The sequence below is a fragment of the Hyperolius riggenbachi genome, chromosome 1 (assembly GCF_040937935.1).
Source record: "Hyperolius riggenbachi isolate aHypRig1 chromosome 1, aHypRig1.pri, whole genome shotgun sequence".
NCBI classification, from domain to species: Eukaryota; Metazoa; Chordata; class Amphibia; order Anura; family Hyperoliidae; genus Hyperolius; species Hyperolius riggenbachi.
Genome location: NC_090646.1, coordinates 125,123,840 through 125,146,646, shown reverse-complemented (window position 1 = coordinate 125,146,646; position 22,807 = coordinate 125,123,840). Strand labels below are relative to the sequence as shown.

The window sequence follows — 22,807 nt, the reverse complement described above, 5'->3', positions numbered from 1 at the left end:
CCTCTCCCTTCTCTAATTACTGCAGCCACACGAGTGAGGGACATGGCCGACGCTGCCTGCCCGGGGGCTCCAGGAGGGAGTGTAGCCTGATTGGCTACCATGTGTCTGCTGACTGTGATGTAGAGGGTGAAAGTTGAGCCTAATGATGTAGTATAGGGGGCGGGTCGAACTTGCATATAGTTCGCGGTTCACCGCGAACTGTTCGGGCCATCTCTAATGGCCATGTGATACTGCACTTCCTGAAATACCAATATCTGCCTCAGCACTGTTCAATTATTGGAGCTGGGTGTACAGACCTTGCTAGACCCCACAGATGATTTTGTATTCTCACCATTTGGGGTATCAAGCATTTGATCTGGACTCCATTTAAAACAAATACCAGCTGCAGAAGGTAGGACAAAGATATCTGTTTGTGTTTGTATTTGTATGCATATACATTGCCCATCCCCTCAAAAACATTTAGCTTAGACTTTTCTAAATGAGGAAGACTCTGATCTCCTGCCAGTTAAGGTCAGTTTCTGTCATGCAGTTGCAGTAAACATGAACAGGTATGCAGTGATCGGTATTACAAATGTGCAGCTGTCACACACACAGGTACCGTGAACAGGTGCAGTGAGTGGCATATAACACTGCGTGCTTCTGTCATGCAGGTGCAGTAAACATGAACAGGTATGCAGTGATTGGTATTACAATTGTGCAGCTGTCTGTCACACATGTGCAGTGAAAAGGTAGGCACTGAATGTGCTGGGCCTGGCAGTGCCACAGTAGGAATTAGCAAGGGGCCAAAGGCCAGCTGCGACTGACTAACAGGGCTGTATATGCAAGTGTCAGTGGGGCACACACAAAAAAAAAAAAAATAGATCACAAGAACAACATTAGCTCTCAAAAGAGCGGTTGAGGGGTGCTTTTTAGCAATAAGTATCAGCAAGGACAGGTGCGTCTCACCCACCAGGCAAGTATAGGCGGTTGCCTGGGGCGCCATGAGGTGGTGAGGTGCATTCCCCCACCGCTGCTACTGTGACCATGTTTTTTTTTTTTTTTTTTTTTTTTTTATTATATTATATTACCTCCCGACTCAGTCCCTGGTGCTCGGCATGCTACCATGTGCTCAGCAGTGCCTCCACCTCCACTTCTCCCCAGCCAATAGAGCAATCAATACTGCTCTTCTCTGCCAGGCTCCTTCTTTAAAGCCGTGACCCTTCTTCTCAGTAGCCACACAGGTAAAGTGTTTATCCTGTGTGGCCCAGCCTTTAACTCCACCCCACGCCAGTCAAACCAGGAGCCAGCGGCCAGCCAGCTTATGCCACCGACAGTCTGACCCCCCACCTGTGTCACTGGCTGCACACAGACACTGGAGCGAGACAGCCAGGGGACAGAGGCAGTCTGAGAGAGAGAAGAATGTGATGTGTCCGTGTTGGAGCCCCGCCCCCGCACAAGACAGCAACACAGCCCGGGAGAAGGGAAGTTTCTGCTGCAGAGTAGTGATGGGAATTCCGGCTCTTTTCAGAGAATCGACTCTTCTGAATCGGCTCCCATTAAAGAGCCGGCTCTTACGGCTCTGAATCGGCTCTTCATTAAATATCACTAAACACCACTCAGAATCGGAGTAAAAGCCCCGCCCCCGTCTCCATGACAATTCCAGACTGCTTCTTTGACTGGGGCAATCCCTCCTGCTACTGCTCTGCTCCGTCCCATACACTCCTAGAAGCTGCAAGAGGAGGACTACATCTCCCAACATGCCTCGGCGCCCTTTATTGCAGAGCAAAGCAGAGCTCTGTGGGGCGGCTGAGGCATCGGCTCTTTCAAAACTGAGAACCAGCTCTTGTTGTTCGCAGTAAAGAGCCGGCTTGTTCGCGAACGACCCATCACTACTCCAGAGATGATAAGCTGCATGCACAGGCAGAAGAGAAGGTATGCAGGCAGGCTGCTAAGAACACTTCCTGTCCTGTGTGCAGACTCCCAGTACTGTTATAATTGCTAGAATGTGCCCTGCTCTTTTGATACTAGAGTTTTCTTTGAAAGCTGGTTAGGCTGTAGGCTGGTAAAGCTGTAAACCTGTGCTTTAGTGCTGTGCTGTCTCTCCCTCTCCCCTCTCTGTTCCTCTGCCCCCTCTTCCATCTTGTGCTGTCTCTACCCCTCTCTGTTCCTCTGCACTCTCTTCCATCTTATGCTGTCTCTCCCTCTCCCCTCTGTTTTTTCTGCACCCTCTTCCATCTTATGCTGTCTATCCCTCCCCCTCTCTGTTCCTCTACCCCCCTCTTACATCTTATGCTGCCTCTCCCTCTCTACTCTTTCCCTCTGCTCGGATTACGTGTATTTTCTGATGAAACGCTTCCACATTACGATTATTTTCTGACAACGCTGCCCCATTACGATTATTTTCTGGTGAAACGCTGCTGCCTTATGATTAATTTCTGGTGAAATGCTGCTGCAATAAGTGTATTTTCTGGTGAAACGCTGCCACCTTACGAATATTTTCCGGTGAACTGCTCCTGCAATAAGTGTATTTTCTGGTGAAACACTGCCACATCACGATTATTTTCTGGTGAATTACGATTCTAAATTACGATAATTACTATTATTTTCTGATGAAACACTGCCGCATTATGATTATTTTCTGGTGAAACGATGCTGCATTATGATTATTTTCCTGGGGGGGGGGGGGGGGCGCCACAGGTTTTCTCGCCTGGAGTGACAAAATGACTAGAGGCACCCCTGAGCAAGGAGCAAGCTAACAAGCCTAGCAAGAGCCTAACTAAGCTTTCCCTATGGCTACAGCAGGTTCCTCTCCCTTCTCTAATTACTGCAGCCACACGAGTGAGGGACATGGCCGACGCTGCCTGCCCGGGGGCTCCAGGAGGGAGTGTAGCCTGATTGGCTACCATGTGTCTGCTGACTGTAATGTAGAGGGTCAAAGTTGAGCCTAATGATGTAGTATAGGGGGCGGGTCGAACTCGCATATAGTTCGTGGTTCACCGCGAACTGTTCGGGCCATCTCTAATGGCCATGTGATACTGCACTTCCTGAAATACCAATATCTGCCTCAGCACTGTTCAATTATTGGAGCTAGGTGTCCAGACCTTGCTAGACCCCACAGATGATTTTGTATTCTCATCATTTGGGGTATCAAGCATTTGATCTGGACTCCATTTAAAACAAATACCAGCTGCAGAAGGTAGGACAAAGATATCTGTTTGTGTTTGTATTTGTATGCATATACATTGCCCATCCCCTCAAAAACATTTAGCTTAGACTTTTCTAAATGAGGAAGACTGATCTCCTGACATGTTGCACATTAAATGCCAGTATTCAGTGTTTATTTGTATGAAGCACAAATGCAACTCTAATGAGGCGTTTTGTTATATTGTTTTATTAAGATCTTGAGATGCTCCCCAGTGATATACAGTGTAATATGTTAAGATGTTTAATGTTAAACGTCAAATAAACCTTTGAACACAGAAAAAACTTAAAGGACAACCAAGGTGACATGACATAATGAGATAGAAATGTGTATGTATTACAAGCACACAAATGACTATGCTGGTTTCCTTTTTTTTTCTTTCTCTGCCTGAAAGAGTTAAACATCACGTATGCAAGTGACAGTTTCTGTCTGGGTCGGACTATAGTGTAACCCTCCCTGGTAAGGAATTACAGCCATAAAACACTTTCCTGTCAGTAAATGGCTTCTGAGAGCAGGAAAGAGATAAAAAGGGTCAATAAAATTTATAGATTTGAGCTCTGGCATACTTCAATGCATGTGTCATTGAGCAGAGACAATGAAACAGTAAAAACTAGATTTAAATATAAAATAAAACTGCATTATATCTAAAAAAAAAATCATTTTTAGGAGGAAGAGGATAGATCCAGTTGTTTATCTCATTGTTTATTTTCACCTCAGATGTCCTTTAAATCACCACTATCACAAAAAAATTATGCAATTCAAAATACATGAATATACTTAAATAAAAAGTTCTTTTCCCAGAGTAACATGTGCTATGAATGACTTTTCTATGTTGCTGTCACTTACAGTAGATAGTAGAAATCTGACAGAATGCACAGGTTTTGGACTAGCTCATCTTCTCATGGTGGCTTCTCAGAGTTTTCTTTATGTTTAAAAGCATTTAGAGAACGACAGTCCAACTGCCAGAATGGTGTGCGAACAGGTAATGGGGCGGCCTGCATCTTTGTATAGATCTTTTTTAGAGAGTGCATTTTTAAGGAATAAATGAAATACTGAAGAGATGGACTAGTCAAAAACCTGTCAGTTCTGTTACCTACAGTAAGTGACAGCAACATAGGATAGAAGTCATTTATAGCTCATTTTACTCTGGAAGAAACCTACTTCTTATTTGTATGCGTTTACATGCATTTTAAATTTTACAATTTTTTTTATGATAGTGGTCCTTTAAGTAAATGGTTCTTACTGGACAATTATTGAATGATCATGACTCCATCAGTGAATTTCTTCTCCCCAGATGGTACTGGCATATTCCAAAATGACAAGATCCATTGAGCTCAAATGGGGAAAAGTGGTTCAGAGAGCAGGAGACTTCGCTTTCACACATGGACTGGCCACCACAGAGTCCAGACCCAACTGAGAATTTTAAAATGTTCTGGAGAAGAATGTGTGCAGCTGTTTGACTCTCCCATCACCGCTACAGGATTTTGGCCAAACAATGCAACTCTGGAGGGAAGTATATGTGACTTTATAGAAGCTCATCGATACCACTGCAAACGCATATGGTAATCAAAGCTGAAGGCAAGCCAATAAAATATTAGTGTCATTTTTGAGGGGATGGGCAGTGTGTGTGTATACAGTATAATTCTTTTTTCTTTTCCAAGTACCGTTACACATTCATGGGTGATTTTTACAATTACATATTCTTCTTTTTATTTCATTTATTGTTAAAGTTGTTTTACTGACAATGCATTTGTGGAGTCTTTCCCAATAGCTATATAGTTGTTTTCAGCATAAAACAGAATGCTAATCGTGTCACAGTCCTTACACTGTGATAAAGGAAGTCCGGCCTTTACGAGCTACCAGCATTGCTAGATTGTACAGTACACTTGCCCATAGTCACAAATGTGTTCAAGCAAAAAGAAGAATCAAAATTGTCTCATTACTGCCGGAAATCAGGACAGGTTTTGTTTGAGTGTCCATCTGCCTGGATTGGATAAGAAAAGTACTGTGTAGAAACCAGAAATGCAGATGATGGGTTCAAGTGGATGGAGTGTGCTGAAGAATAAGGAGGAGGAGGCAGAGGTGAGGTCACAAGGCAACCAGGATCTGTCCTTGAGGAGGAGAGTCTACGTACTGATCCCCCAGTTGAGGTGGAACTAGTGGCGGTGCTGGACTGTCTGGATGGAGTTCGTAATCCAGTACTGGTCAGAATCATAGGAAGAGATTCTGGAGGATAACTCCGCAAGGTGAACCTCATTGGCTGTTGAGAGGTCTGTTTTGGTCTCAGACACGTGCAGCAGTAGACAGCCACCAAAGATCCCACAATGATGAATGCAATAAATATGGATCCAACAATCAGGAACGGTACATAAACTGGTTCTGAAAAACAACATTTAAGATGTTAGCAGTGGAATAGTAAAATAACAAGGTTTTGTTAAGGGTGGAATACTTCATTAGCTTTTCCTATAAGCAACTTCTAGTCAAACGAACATACAAGAAACCATTTACTATACCATACAGCCACAAGTTACAGCGAATAATATGGAGTTATGCTGGATAAACTGGCAGTAGGAAATTATTGAGATCTACTTGGTATTGATACAGTAATGTACTACCTTGTCATATTTCCCCATGTGCAAATAGATTCTCAGCAGAGTCTGCACTACAAACACATGGGTCCTTGGCTGCCTCCATGCAAAAAAAACTGCTAGGAAAATATCTGTAAATTAATATTCTATTCTTGTAGTTGGACTTTTTTACCATAGCTAAACCTAACCTTATTTTCACACAGAGCCCTCCTTCTGCTATTGCCTAACCCTAACCACCCCCCACCCTCCTATACCTAACCACCACCACCCCCCCCCCCCCCCCCCCGCCCCACACACACACACACACACACACTAACGCCTAACTTTAAAAGACCACACAGTGACGCCTACCCTTAAAAAGGAACTCCAGTGAAAATAATGTAATAAAAAAGTGTTTCATTTTTACAATAATTATGTATAAATGATTTACTGATTTAGTCAGTGTTTGCTCATAGTGAAATCTTTCCTCTCCCCGATTTACATTCTGACATTTATTACATGGTGACATTGTTACTGTGGGCAGGTTATGTAGCTGCTGCTAGCTGTTTTGGCTGTTAGAGACAGCTGTAAACAGCTAATTCCTGTCTGTGAACCTTGTTACATTGTAACAAACTGCCAAAAGTACCACGGTCCCAGAGCTTCTTGTGGGAGGGGTTTCAGCACAAAATCAGTCATACAGCACCCCCCGATGGTCTGTTTGTGAAAAGCAATATATTTCTCATGTAAAAGGGAGTATCAGCTACTGATTGGGATAAGTTCAATTCTTGGTTGGAGTTTCTCTTTAAGTGCAAACCTGCTGCAAAAAAACACAAAAAAAATCAGTTGGAGTTTGGGCATCGGCCATAGGTGCCATACTAATACTAACCGCAGTGGTAAATTTGACCTCCATCCATGCTTTACCCTCTCTCCTATGCTGCTGTGGTTTGTACTGTGGATTGATTTTGAATGGCATTCAATAAATCTGTGTTTTAATTGGGAGTGCCCAGCCGCTTTTTTTCATTCAAGTTGATGCTGATGGACTATTATTGGGCTTTGAGCACTTCATTGATGCTGCATTAGCTGGTCCTGTGCACCTACTCCTTTCTATTGTTTGGAAATTTAGGTCCATTTACCACTGTAGTCAATACTAGTATCTGCACCTATGGCAGTACCCAAACTTTCGTGGTGCCTCCGTTGCCTAAATTTTCTTCTTTGCCTTGTGTCCCTCTTACCAGTGGCCCATCCACTCTTCTGCTTTCTCAATTTAGCACAGAACAGCCTTTCCCACTATCGCCTCAATTCACGGAGCCTTATCAAACACTTTATCGAACGTTTGATAATTTACCTCATGGGTAAAATCTCATTTTGAATTCACTAAGGTGTTATAGATTTATTGAACATTTTATCGATAAAACAACCGATAAATATGTAACACCTTAGTGAAGTAAAAATTAGATTTTACCCTTGAGGTAAATTATCAAACGGTCTATAAGGTGTTTGATAAAGCTTAGTGAATTAAGGCCAATGTGTGCAACATGTGCCACATCAATTTTGTAAAAAACTAGTAAAATTGCTTTGCAGTCATTGTGCGCAGTAATTTCACTGGCAATTAGCCCGTTGATGCTTGGGAATTCTCACAAACAAATGCCCCTACCTCAGTAAAGGGTTATTTATTTTGGTGGGGTGGTGGGAGGACACTGGAGGACCTGAAGGGAATAGTAGAACATACAAACTTCAAGCAAAAGGCGAGGCTCAATCCCACGACCCTAGCACTGCAAGGCTAACCGTTAGTTGTCCTGGGAATCCGTGTTCTGTGGTCAAACTTACTGATGTTATAAGTGAACCTTATAAAAGATTGTAGTTCTCATAAATTGCGATCTCGGATGCCTATCTAAGTGGATTTTACAAAGCATTTTAGTTCCGATGACTGTTGAAAGCCTTTTCAAGCCCCACACCTGGGGTTAATATACTGGAATGTTGCAGGGGAGTTGCACAGAACAGAGCATTTGATTCTTGTGGGTCACAGATTTCACAGCATGTTTTATACATGTGTTTCCCGTCCTGCCCGTCTTGGAGTGTGTTGATGTTGGAACACGGTGCTGCCTCATTATTTATGGTGTGAAAGTGCTCGCTTCCTGTTCACAGGCTCAGGTAGCTTAGCAGCTAGCAGTGAGTACATGGGACATGTGAGTCAGGCAGAGCGCTGAGGAGAGCACAGAGAACCTACTGGAGCTTTTACTACATGACAGAGGTATGCTCTGTGCTACTGCTTGCAGCATAGTAGAGGCACCTCTAGAAAGCTCACGTGTACACACAGCTACTCAGCATATCTTCAGGGAAGAATATTATGCACTATGCCAAGTAAGACCTAATATAACAACATTTCTGGAAGCATTAGAGAGTCAAATTGAAACTATCTGGGGTCTCTACCTATTTCACAAGTGCACCATTCACAACAATTCTTGCTGAATTCTATTAAGCCCTAATGTAGTAAGTGGTATGTTTTTTTGGCTGTCATTTCATAGAGTTTGATATTGTGCAGTGTTCTCCCCAGAATGTCTTTAAAGCTGGGTGGCATAAAAAAATAGCCGGGTGGGGCGAGATGAGAGAATGCAGGGCCGGTGCTTCTGTGTGGAACTCTGCTTACAGAATAGGAGGTGGTGAGCCGATAATAGCCGAGTGCTCACCAAAACTAGCTGGGTGGAGCACCCGGCTAAAAGAGTCTGAAGAGAACACTGTAGTGAGGGGAATTATTCCTGGAAAATCCATGCCCTTGTTGCCATAAAGTAGCCAATCAGAGGTTTGTTGAAGGCCCACCCTTTTCCTTTATAAAGGTACCTAGAACTGCAAAATGAGGTTTAGTACCCGGCCAGACAACTGTGGGACCACTAGCCATAGCAAACCCACCAAAATATCACTAAGGTGTTCCTGAAGAATATATGTAAGAAACTGACCTCTTCCATCTAAAGTAGAACTCCACCACCCTCCCTCCATTAATACACCTGTGCGTTGAAGAATTGTTACTTATCTCCCCAGGACGGATCCCTCTACTGCTGCTCCTCTTTCTTCACCAAGTCCCTTGTAATCCAGCACTGCCGTCTCACTGGTGTAGATGCTACAAATCCCATTTTCCAAGAGGTCTTTCAGAACCACCCCTTTAGGTACTTGAGCACAGGCTCGGACTGAGCCACCGAACCAATGATGGTCCCATCGGTGGGCCTCGACTGCCCCTCCTCCTGGGGGCCCCAGAGCTAAGAGGGAGGGGGGCACAGCTTGAAAGGGGGGGAATTGGGCACAGAGCGGCGGGGAGGGGGGGAAGCGTCCCCCCCTCCCTCACCTAGGGGCCCCCCCTTCCGCGCACCCCCCTCCTCCAGAAGTTCCGCCAGCAGCGAGCGGAGAATAGCTACAGAGATGATGCTAGCTCCGCTCCGAGTCCGCATGCCGCTGCCCTGCTGGTCTCTGTCTGCTGTAGTGATGCTGTCCAATCACGCTCTCGCAGTACTTCCTGCGAGAGCGTGATTGGACAGCGTCACTACAGGAGACAGAGACCAGCAGGGCAGCAGCGGCATGCGGAGCGGAGATAGCATCATCTGAAGCTTGGTAAGCTATTCTCCGCTTGCTGCACTTCTGGAGGAAGGGGGTGCGCGGAAGGGGGGGCCCCTAGGAGGGGGAAGGGGAGAGGCTTCCCCGCTGATCTGTGCCCGCTGATCTGTGCCCTCTGCCCCCCCTTCCAAGCTGGGGGGGGGGGCTTGCATTGTGTGGGGGTATCTCTGCCACCAACCTGATTGCATTGTGTGGGGGTATCTCTGCCACCAACCTGATTGCATTGTGTGGGGGTATCTGCCGCCAACCTGATTGCATTTTGTGGGGGTATCTGCCGCCAACCTGATTGCATTGTGTGGGGGTATCTGCAGCCAACCTGATTGCATTGTGTGGGGGTATCTGCAGCCAACCTGATTGCATTGTGTGGGGGTATCTGCCACCAACCTGATTGCATTGTGTGGGGGTATCTGCAGCCAACCTGATTGCATTGTGTGGGGGTATCTGCAGCCAACCTGATTGCATTTTGTGGGGGTATCTGCAGCCAACCTGATTGCATTTTGTGGGGGTATCTGCAGCCAACCTGATTGCATTGTGTGGGGGTATCTGCAGCCAACCTGTTTGCATTGTGTGGGGGTATCTGCAGCCAACCTGTTTGCATTTTGTGGGGGTATCTGCCATCAACCTGATTGCATTTTGTGGAAGTATCTGCCGTCAACCTGATTGCATTGTGTGGGGGTATCTGCCGTCAACCTGATTGCATTTTGTGGGGGTATCTGCCACCAACCTGATTGCATTGTGTGGGGGTATCTGCCATCAACCTGATTGCATTTTGTGGGGGTATCTGCCACCAACCTGATTGCATTGTGTGGGGGTATCTGCAGCCAACCTGATTGCATTTTGTGGGGGTATCTGCCACCAACCTGATTGCATTGTGTGGGGGTATCTGCAGCCAACCTGATTGCATTTTGTGGGGGTATCTGCAGCCAACCTGATTGCATTTTGTGGGGGTATCTGCCACCAACCTGATTGCATTTTGTGGGGGTATCTGCAGCCAACCTGATTGCATTTTGTGGGGGTATCTGCAGCCAACCTGATTGCATTTTGTGGGGGTATCTGCAGCCAACCTGATTGCATTGTGTGGGGGTAACTGCCACCAACCTGATTGCATTGTGTGGGGGTATCTGCAGCCAAACTGATTGCATTTTGTGGGGGTATCTGCCGTCAACCTGATTGCATTCTGTGGGAGTATCTGCCGTCAACCTGATTGCATTGTGTGGGGGTATCTGCCACCAACCTGATTGCATTGTGTGGTGGTATCTGCCATCAACCTGATTGCATTTTGTGGGGGTATCTGCCACCAACCTGATTGCATTGTGTGGGGGTATCTGCAGCCAACCTGATTGCATTTTGTGGGGGTATCTGCAGCCAACCTGATTGCATTGTGTGGGGGTATCTGCCACCAACCTGATTGCATTGTGTGGGGGTATCTGCAGCCAACCTGATTGCATTGTGTGGGGGTATCTGCCACCAACCTGATTGCATTGTGTGGGGGTATCTGCCATCAACCTGATTGCATTTTGTGGGGGTATCTGGTGCCATTTGACTACTTGATGAATTATCATGAGGCATGTAACTACTTGAATATTTTATCTAAAATGTATCTGGTCAGACCTAATCTCTGTGAATAACGCCGCTACTTATTTTGTGTTTTGTATTTTTTTTTAAGTCTGCCCATGACTCATCATGACCACGCCGATGTTCCAGTGCATGGTGACACCCATTTAGTTTTGTTGCGGCGCCGCATTTAGACATATTCCTATTGGAGACTGTCCTCAGAATTGCTCACAATCTATTCCCTACCATAAAGTCATGCAAAATTTCTAGAGTACATGTGTATGTGAGCCCAAAATGGGGGGGGGGGGGGGGGGGGAGGGAGGAGGAGAGGGGGGTGGGCCCCAGGCTGAAACTTCCTTGGTGGGCCCTTGGTGTCCCAGTCCGACCCTGCTTGGGCAGATGGATGTTGCTGGATGGAGAAGCCTGTCACAGGCTTAACTACTGCACCAGGGGACAATGGGGCTAGACATACACAAAAAAATAAGTGGGGATCTATGGGGGCCTTCCTTGAAGGAAATTAATTTAGATTTTTGCATGTAGACATTTTTACTTGAAAGTCTCAGTTGCATTTCAAGTACCCTGACCCTGGAATTTATAAGAGTGTTCTGCTTTTAGATCCCATTCAGGAGTTAGAAGGAGCACTTCTTTTGGCGAAGATTGTACTTCCTCCTCGACTTTCATCATAGATTCCAATTCTTTTAAGTCTTGGTGAAGTGGGTGTGGTCAGCTTCACTCAGGTCTAGCTATGCACAAATATTTAAAACATTCCTAATGCTGTGTACAAGTACACGACACACAGAAAGAGAAACATGCCCACAGCACATTGTATGAAGACAAAATCCAGATTGCTTTATGGGTACATCCAACACACAGGCATGACAGGCTTGAAACTGATGCGTTTCAGACACACAGGTCTTTAGTCATAGATACAACAAACATAGGCATCTCGTTTGCTACTCACTCTTCTCTTTTGATAAGCAACAGATGTGTGAACATAATGTAAAGAAAATATGTATTTTTTAACATTCTTTTATATTTAGTGAGCATAGTACTAAACAAATTCAACATTTTTAGATCTATTTCTTTTCATTAGAAACATGTTACCAATAAACATATCCAGTTTTTGATGCTCCACTCATATCGTTCCCTGGTAATATCTTGTGCCCAAAATACGCCATGCTTTTGTTTTTGCAATAAAGAAGTATGTAACTTGGATCCTGGGATTTAAACTGACAATTCAAAATACTAAATACAGTTTGTTGCAAAATCTTTTACCATCAAGTGGAAACAACTTGAATCTTCTCCCAGTTTACAAGATTGGATAGTACTGTTTATTTATTTAAGTATTTATATAGAGCCAACATATTACGCAGTGCTGTACATAGTATATTGTCTTGTCACTAACTGTCCCTCAGAGGGGCTCACAAGTTAGTCCCTACCATAGTCCTATGTCTATGTATGTATCATGTAGTGTATGCATCGTAGTCTAGGGCCAATTCAGGGGGAAGCCAATTAACTTATCTGTATGTTTTTGGGATGTGAGAGGAAACCGGAGTGCCTGGAGGAAACACACACAGACATGGGGAGAACATACAAACTCCATGCAGATAGTGCCCTGGCTGGGATTCGAACCGGGGACCCAGCTCTGCAAGGCGAGTGCGCTAACCACTACACCACCGTGCTGCCCAATAGATAAAGGTCTTCCTTAATCTCTTCTGGGCAGCTGTACTTGAAATCTACGACCTGTTTGTGGCCACTTATTCCTGCCAGGGCGTAGATTTCAACTTCCCCGTTTGTGCGTTTCCGCTGATATTGCAACGTTGCAGCCCGAGAGCTTGATATCTCAATTTCACTGGCTCCTGACCCCGTGATTAATGTGAGCCAATCAGAGTGATCACTGCTCGTTTTTATAGTCTCTGGTTCTTACGGGGCCACAGACAGCTGTCCCTAAAGTGGTAAATATAAATTGACATATAAAAAAGAGGATGCCCTTGTAATTTCACTAAAATTTGGGGCAAATGAGTATCTTGGGATTTCAGAAGTAATGCAGATGACATACAAAATATGATGTAATACGAAATTACTTTGATCTTGTTAGATATAATACTGACTCAGTTCTGATATGTAAAATCTAAATTAGAGACATGTTACGTCTAACACCTTATGTGATATTAACCACTTATTCCACTGCTACAGTATATCTACGTCCTCTGTGACTTCACTGAAGCCACGAGGACATAGATATATGATTTCAACTTGCAGCCCAGCTGTGCACGATGAGTCGTGCTTCAGAGCACACCCTCTGGCACTGACAGCTGCAGTACTAATAGGTGAAAGGCAACATGTTCCCTTATAGCCAATTAGTCCCCCCTCCCATGCATGAACGATCGATGCAGTAGCCAACTGCAGTGATCCTTCATCTGTCCCCCTCTGTGCACATATCGTTTAAAAAAAATTCAGCAAGCAGCCTGTCTTACCTCGCCTGATTCCTGCGACCATCCTACAGTCCGAGCCTCCGTTCCCTGCTCTGCTGTCAGCCCAGTCATGCCGAATATCCTCAGCCAATCAGTGAGGAGCAGGAATGTGTGAGAGGAGATGAGCTTCCTTCTCCCCGGCAATGTACCAGACAGAACCAGGCTGACTGAGATAAGATTTACTATAGCAGAAACATTTATGATTATATAGGAGTGCTTGCAATGCAGAATGCAGGGTCAGGATGTAGAATGCATAATAAACACAGAGCAGGGGGTAAATGGAATTTGATTTTATGGCTGACAATCCGGATTTAAAGCTGCACTCTGCAACCTGGTGGACTGCCTTATACACTTCAGCTGACAGTGAGAAATAGCTGTCTATTTGCTCTTGATTGCTGAAATATTTCTGTACTACCCCTTTCTACCTCTCGGACCATCTACAATGGACTCAAGGGGTCAGTTCCTAAATGAACTTATTTCAATTACTGCAATATAAAACCTGGTAGTAGATCCCTTACTTGAAACTTTCTTAACATTTTTCTACCATTGTTCTCTTTTCTCCACCTTTTCCTAACATGTTCTTACTTTTCACTGTTATTATTCTTGCTTTGCATCCTAAAACCTTATAATGCAACCACCAATGGTCGGTAATGCAACTCAATCAATTCAATCTCATTACCAACTCTCTCCTGTCTTGAACTTCTACGCCCCATAAAATCTCTCCCCACTACCCCCACTCAGGAGTGATCATTATACATTTTTTGTGGCCTCTTGGCTTTATCAATTGTTATTTTTTAAACCTTTTATAAGTGCAGGAAGTGTGTTCCCTGATCTTACCTCCCTATGTGTATGTGGTGTATGGCTTCTGTCATGTTAGAACTGCCATTTTTAAAATGTTGGTTAGCATATATACTCTTTACACACACACACACACACACACACACACACACACACACACACACACACACACACACACACACACACACACACACACACACACACACACACACACACACACACACACACACACACACACACACACACACACACACACACACACACACACACACACACACACACACACACACACACACACACAATACTCTTTCTACACACACACACACAATACTCTTTCTACACACACACACACACACACACACGTACACACACACACACGCACACACGCACACACGCACACACACACATATACACACACACACTACACACACACACTACACACACACACGTACACACACACGTACACACGTACACACACACACACACACACACGTACACACGTACACACACACCCACACGTACACACACACACACACACACACACACACACACACACGTACACACACACACACCCACACACGTACACACCTACACACACACACACCCACACACACACACACCTACACACACACACACCCACACACACACACACCCACACACACACACACACACACACGTACACACACACACACACACACACGTACACACGTACACACACACACGTACACACACACACACACACACACACACACACACACACACACACACACATACACACACACACACACACATACACACGCGAATCTTGCGATATGAAATACTCATTCATTTAGAACGAATGTTTCAGCAAAAGGACTATATACATAGTTCTCTCTTAAAGACATAGATTGTAGTGAAACATCTGGCTTGGTAGAAGGAAGGTCAGCTAGGTACAATCTAACAAGGCATAATCAAGGTATAATCTAATTACTGAATCTGAGAGAGCCTAAGCGCTTTGAGTCCTATGGGAGAAAAGCGCTATAGAAATGTTATTGTATTGTATTGTATAAGTTGTTCAGTCCGGGAGGCACCAGAACACATCACAGGACTTTCACAGCCAGGGCCGGTTCAAGTAACAATGGGGCCCTAGGGCAAAATTAGCCTGGGGGCCCCCCCAACAGACACCCCCCGACCAAAAAGCGTCATTAGAGGCCCTATGTTGCAGCCAAACTTTCCCCCTGGGCCCCTGAACTGGCTGCTGACCCTCCCCCAATCACCTCCCAACTTAACAGACTTTGCAGAGTCCCTGGGGAGCAACAGCTAAAATGGGGAGGGACATCTTGGGGGCCCCTATAGGCTCTGGGGCCCTGGGGCAGCTGCCTATTTTTTCCTATTGTAGCTCCGGCCCTGTTCACAGCATGCAAAAGGCACAGCAGGGAACAGGTCACCAGATCTCCCAGTTAAGCCTCATCTATAGGTGTAGATGAGGCGGCGATCCGGCGGCTCGATTAGCCGCCGGATCGCCTCTTCCGCGTCCCCGCTCTCCGCATGTGCGCCGGATTCGATTCCCCGCTCTTTCCCGCCGGCGCCGCTTATCTTCCGCTCGATTCCCTGCCATTGTCCTCTCGCGGGGAGCGAGCAGGGAATCGCTGGTGAGAAGATTCGTCCTGTCGGATCTTATCAATCAAGCCGCATCAGCGGCTCGATTGATAAGGAACATCGCGGCCGCATCTACGCGTGTAGATGCGGCTTCAGGTTCTTGTCATGCGCAGTTGATGGGACATCGGTCATAGAAGCCAACAGAGAGCTCATAATGTGATTGACACCCATCATCCACCCACAGCCCACCTGAAGTGGGATGTGACTAACACTTGTTAAGCTGTGTAGTTTTCTGTATATAAGATGTATCCATAGTTTTATAGGTAGCCGCGTTAAGCTTAATTTGCTTATGTTTTCTGATGCTTCCATAGGTTAGCTCAGCTTATTTGTGCTTACCTATGATTGCAACGCTAGCTTCCATCACTTTGCTGCAACTTCAAGCTATGCATTCATTTTCCTATTTCCTGATTTGCTGTAACCAAGTTAACTTCTGAATGAACACCTTGTATCGCTGATTGATAAAAATAAATCCTGAACTGCTCCGAGCGTCTTGCAATACATATATATATATATATAGTGGCTTGCAAAAGTATTCAGCCCCCTTGAAGTTTTCCACATTTTGTCATATTACTGCCACAAACATGAATCAATTTTATTGGAATTCCACATGAAAGACCAACACAAAGTGGCGTACACATGAGAAGTGGAACAAAAATCATACATGATTCCAAACATTTTTACAAATAAATAACTGCAAAGTGGGATGTGCATAATTATTCGGCCCCCTTTGATCTGAGTGCAGTCAGTTGCCTATAGACATTGCCTGATAAGTGCTAATGACTAAATAGAGTGCATCTGCGTGTAATCTAATGTCAGTACAAATACAGCTGCTCTGTGAGGGCCTCAGAGGTTGTCTAAGAGAATATTGGGAGCAACAACACCGTGAAGTCCAAAGAACACACCAGACAGGTCAAGGATCAAGTTATTGAGAAATTTAAAGCAGGCTTAGGCTACAAAAAGATTTCCAAAGCCTTGAACATCCCACGGAGCACTGTTCAAGCGATCATTCAGAAATGGAAAGAGAATGGCACAACTGTAAACCTACCAAGACAAGGCCATCCACCTAAACTCACAGGCCGAACAAGTAGAGCGCTGATCAGAAATGCAGTCAAGAGGCCCATGGTGACTATGGATGAGCTGCAGAGATCTACAGCTCAGGTGGAAGACTCTGTCCATAGGACAACTATTAGTCATGCACTGTACAAAGTTGGCCTTTATGGAAGAGTGGCAAGAAGAAAGGCATTGTTAACAAAAAGCATAAAAAGTCCTGTTTGCAGTTTGCCACAAGCCATGTGGGAGACACAGCAACCATGTGGAAGAAGGTGCTCTGGTCAGATGAGACCAAAATGGAACTTTTTGGCCAAAATGCAAAACGCTATGTGTGGCAGAAAACTAACACTGCACATCACTCAGAACACACCATCCCCACTGTCAAATATGGTGGTGGCAGCATCATGCTCGGGGGGTGCATCTCTTCAGCAGGGACAGGGAAGCTGGTCAGAGTTGATGGGAAGATGGATAGAGCCAAATACAGGGCAAACTTGGAAGAAAACCTCTTGGAGACTGCAAAAGACTTGAGACTGGGGCGGATGTTCACCTTCCAGCAGGACAATGACCCTAAACATAAAGCCAGGGCAACAATGGAATGGTTTAAAACAAAACATACCTATGTGTTAGAATGGCCCTTTCAAAGTCCAGATCTAAATCCAATCGAGAATCGGTGGCAAGATCTGAAAACTGCTGTTCACAAACACTGTCCATCTAATCTGACTGAGCTGGAGCTGTTTTGCAAGGAAGAAAGGGCAAGGATTTCAGTCTTTAGATGTGCAAAGCTGGTAGAGACATACCTAAGGGCTCTTTCACATCAGAGCTTGCGTTGGAGAATGCTCAAAGCATACGTTTTGTTGTATGCCTTTTACTGCGTTTTGATATGCGTTGCACTGCAGTGAGTGTGCGTTTTTAATCCGTTTTCAATGCGTTACAGCACATAGGAAAACGCAGGTAATTCTTTTTTCTTTAATGGATTAAAAACGCGCATAGTGTGCGTTTTTTGACTAACATTGTAACGCATAAAGCTAGCGTCGGCCGAAAAACTGCGCCTGGGTGCAGTGTAACGCAACGCACAAAAAGGCTGCGTTATATGTGAAAGCTAAAATGAAAGTCTATGGACTTTCATTTCACCTTGGGTAACGCAAACTTACCCTTTGCGTTGAAACGCAGAAAATCTGCCCTAATGTGAAAGAGTAATTGCAGCAGAAGGTGGTTCTACAAAGTATTGACTCAGGGGGGCTGAATAATTACGCACACCCCACTTTGCAGTTATTTATTTGTAAAAAATGTTTGGAATGATGTATGATATTCAATCCACTTCTCACGTGTACACTACTTCGTATTGGTCTTTCATGTGGAATTCCAATAAAATTGATGCATGTTTGTGGCAGTAATGTGACAAAATGTGGAAAACTTCAAGGGGGCTGAATACTTTTGCAACCCACTATATATATATATATACATATATATATATATATATATATATATATATATATATATATATATATATATATATATACACACACACAAACACATATATATATATATATATATATATATATATATATATATATATATATATATATATATATATATCAGCTGAAAGCTGTGGGAACTTCCAACTGATAGAAACAAGGTATGATCAATGGTGCCGAATAGGGTGTAAGCAAAAATTACAACAAACACGCAATGCCCTTCCATGTTTGTCTTCCTCTCATCAGATGAGCCAAACAGGATAAAATGTAGACTGGTGACCAATAATTTTGTCACCAATCTTGCATGGCTGGAGATTGTGACAGTTAGTCAATCGGAGCTGCTTAATAGGCATGATCGCGGATATGCAAATTGTTCCGAGTTGATGCAAATGTATGCAAATTTGTATGCAAATATATGCAGCTTGAAAATGGACCGATCAATTTAAACATGCATACATTTTCATAAATATCTGCATAATTTCAGAAAAATTTGCATCTCGTTGATCATCCCCACTGCTTAGTGACAAAAAAAATTGGGTACAATTTTCAGCTCAGGTTGAAATCTCATTCTATAGATATTTGATCAAAGGTGTAGTGTAATTCCCTAACATCAATTGCAGCATCAGAATTCAGAGGGAAGAAAAATATATTTTTCTCCAAAGCAGCTTAAAGGTTAAAGCGCGCATGCGCAGTACTTTCACGCTGGCCGCCGTGATGACGCGAGGCGGCCGGCGTGTGACGTAATCCGCGTCATACGCGGAAGCTGCAGCCCGACACTCCACCGAGTGTCGCCCGGGCTGCGGCCTGTCAGCTATACCGGAGCGGGGAGAAGGAGAGGAGCCAGGACGCCGGCGTGGGACCTCCCGACCAGCACTGGGCTGGAGAAAGCACCTGGTGAGTACAACTTTTCTTTTTTTCGTGAGCTCGGAGTCCCTTTAACACACTGATCCAAGCGCCTCTGTAAGTCCTCCTTTCTAAGGCACTCGAGTCTCTATAACCTCAGCCTAGAGAACTTTTATTGTGGTTCTTATTACATGAGGAAGCGGGTTATACCCATGAAACGCATTGTCTAACCCCTATTTCTGTGCAATACATTTTATGAAGATACATTGAGCTGTATTGGCTATAAATCAACAGGAGAGGCAAGTCTACTACCACCTCTCCTTATATACATATTGTATTGATTTCATATTTGGGCATCTCCACCCACCAGGACCATCTACAAGCTACACTTTTTTTTCAAAGTGAAACATTCATACTATGTGAAGGTTTCTTACAATGAACTTTCCTTGCTGCATATCCCTTAGATGAAGTTGCAATTGTCAGGCTGCCTGGATCCTATAAAGAGTACAAGACCAATGTGTTTCCGTCCAAGCAAAACATCCCAGTGAAATAGGCCTAACGCTTTGTTCCTATAGTGATGTAATGCTCACACACCACAAAGGAGAATGGAGGAAAAAAGAGTACTAGTAATACATTTGTTTGAATGAGAAAATTGCAAACCCTGCCTTCAAGATAGCTTAAATATCGTATTTCTTAGTAACTTGATCATTGTGTTTTCTAATGCACATATACAGTGATCAGCCAAAACATTGAAATCCCCTGCCTAATGTTACACCCTGTAAGGCATGGACTTCACAAGACCTCTAGGGATGTCCTGTGATATTTGATGAAGTGAGTTGCTAAACCCCGGAACTTAGATTATGAGAATGACCCAGAAAAGGGATAATTTTTTCATATCTCCATATTTATAAAAGAGGTGATCAGCTTAACCTCCCTGGCTGTTAATTTTTTTTTCCAAATTGAAAAAATCCTTTTTTTTTTTTTAATTTTTTTTTTTGTTTCATGTAAAGCTACCAGAGTGGTAGCTACATGAAACACCACTAGAGGGCGCATGTGGCCCTCTAGTCCGATCGTCGCCGGCATCTATAGCAAACAGGGGAACGCGTATATAACGCGTTCCCCTGTTTGGCTTCTCCTGTCGCCATGGCGACGATCGGGATGACGTCATGGACGCCCGATCCAGCCCATAGCGCTGCCCGGAACTCATTGATCCGGGCAGCGCAGGGCTCTGGCGGGGGGGGGGCCCTCTTCAGCCGCTGCGTGTGGCCGATCGCCGCAGAGCGGCGGCGATCAAGCTGTGCGCGCGGCTAGCAAAGTGCTGGCTGCGCGCACAGCACTTTACAGCATCTAAATCGCCCCACCAGGGGCTGAGATCTCCCCCTGCGCGGCATAGCCCGAGCTCAGCTCGGGCTTACCGCCAGGGAGGTTAAAGGACACCCAAGGTAAAAATAAACTAATGAAATAAACAATTGTATCTATCCTCCTTCTCTTAACAATGACTTTTTAAGATATTGCACAGTTTTAATTTATATTTAAATCTAATTTTTAAGTTTTTACTGTTTTATTGTTTTTGCTCAATGACACATTCATTGAAGTATGCTAAAGCTAAAATCTATGAACTATTGACCATTTTTATCTCATCCCTGCTCCCAGAAGCCATTTTCTGCTAGGAAAGTGTTTTATAGTTGTAATTTCTTATCAGTGAGGGGAACACTGTAGTCTGACCCAGTTCTGACTAAGACACGAACTGCCACTTACATACCTGATGTTTAACTCTTTCAGGCAGAGAAAGAAAAAAAAGGAACAGCATAGTTATTTGTTTGCTAGGCAATGTACATACACAAGTTTATCTCATCATGTCACATGTCACCTCGGGTATCATTTAAAGAGAACCCGAGGTGGGCAGATGGGACACAGAGGCATGTTCTCTGCCTCATGACATGCCTCTGTGTCCCCACACTGCCGCTCTCTGCCCCCCTCACTCCCCACCGCCACGCTATAGCCCCCGAGATTACCAACAGTGTTTGTCGCTTTCTCAAGGTAAACACAGGGAGAGGGATTCCTTGTTCAAAACGCCTGCCAGGGGCATTCCTGCAGCGTTTCCAGAGCTGCCTTGGGCAGCTCTCTCTCTCTGGCCATGCCCTTTGACACTCAACTGCCTCCCTGCACGCTCGATGAGAGAATGAATCCCTCATTTCAGTGAAAGAGGGCCAGTGCAGCCCACAGGAGCTGCAGGGAGCAGCAGTTTTGACATTTTAGCTATGTTCCACACCTTAATGATAAAAAAAGAAATATATAGTTAGTTAGTTAGTTAGTTAGTTAGTTAGTTAGTTAGTTAGGTTGAAAAAAGACATTCTTCCATCAAGTCCAACCAGAAAAATAAATAAATAACTAAAATAATAATAAATAAAAAATAAAACACCATCCTGAACCTGCACATATCCCAGTTGATCCAGGAGAAGGCAAAAAAACCTTACAAGGCCTGGGCCAATTACCCTTAAAAGGGAAAAATTCCTTCCCGCCTCCAGAAGGCAGTCAGATAAATCCCTGGATCAATTCCTCCGGGAATTACCTAAAAATTATAGCCATGGATGCCCTTCGATGCAAGGAAAGCATCCAAGCCCTCTTTAAATGCAGATATAGAGTTTGTCATAAATTCTTTCTGAGGTATGATGTTCCAGATATATATGTGAGTATATATATATATATATATATATATATATATATATATATATATATATATATATATATATATATATATACATATATACAGTGGCTTGCAAAAGTATTCGGCCCCCTTGAAGTTTTCCACATTTTGTCACATTACTGCCACAAACATGAATCAATTTTATTGGAATTCCACGTGAAAGACCAATACAAAGTGGTGTACACATGAGAAGTGGAACGAAAATCATACATTATTACAAACATTTTTTACAAATCAATAACTGCAAAGTGGGGTGTGCGTAATTAGTCAGCCCCCTGAGTCAATACTTTGTAGAACCACCTTTTGCTGCAATTACAGCTGCCAGTCTTTAGGGTATGTCTCTACCAGCTTTGCACATCTAGAGACTGAAATCCTTGCCCATTCTTCTTTGCAAAATAGCTCCAGCTCAGTCAGATTAGATGGACAGCGTTTGTGAACAGCAGTTTTCAGATCTTACCACAGATTCTCGATTGGATTTAGATCTGGACTTTGACTGGGCCATTCTAACACATGTATATGCTTTGTTTTAAACCATTCCATTGTTGCCTTGGCTTTATGTTTAGGGTCGTTGTTCTACTGGAAGGTGAACCTCCGCCCCAGTCTCAAGTATTTTGCAGACTCCAAGAGGTTTTCTTCCAAGATTGCCCTGTATTTGGCTCCATCCATCTGCCCATCAACTCTGACCAGCTTCCCTGTCCCTGCTAAAGAGATGCACCCCCAGAGCATGATACTGCCACCACCATATTTGACAGTCGGGATGGTGTGTTCTGAGTGATGTGCAGTGTTAGTTTTCTGCCACACATAGCGTTTTGCATTTTGGCCAAAAAGTTCAATTTTGGTCTCATCCGACCAGAGCACCTTCTTCCGCATGTTTGCTGTGTCCCCCTCATGGCTTGTGGCAAACTGCAAACAGGACT

The 22,807-nt window shown here is 44.3% G+C and overlaps 1 protein-coding gene across 1 annotated transcript in view; it reads right to left on the bottom strand.

Moving 5' to 3' along the window:
- Window positions 1-3,391: 3,391 nt before the first annotated feature.
- Window positions 3,392-22,807, bottom strand: part of SHISA3 (shisa family member 3) — a 33,532-nt gene continuing 14,116 nt past the window's right edge. Inside the window, exon 2 of the mRNA XM_068268210.1 lies at window positions 3,392-5,560. Coding sequence (XP_068124311.1) covers window positions 5,121-5,560 — 440 coding nt within the window. The 3' untranslated portion in view covers window positions 3,392-5,120. The remainder of the gene's footprint in view (window positions 5,561-22,807) is intronic.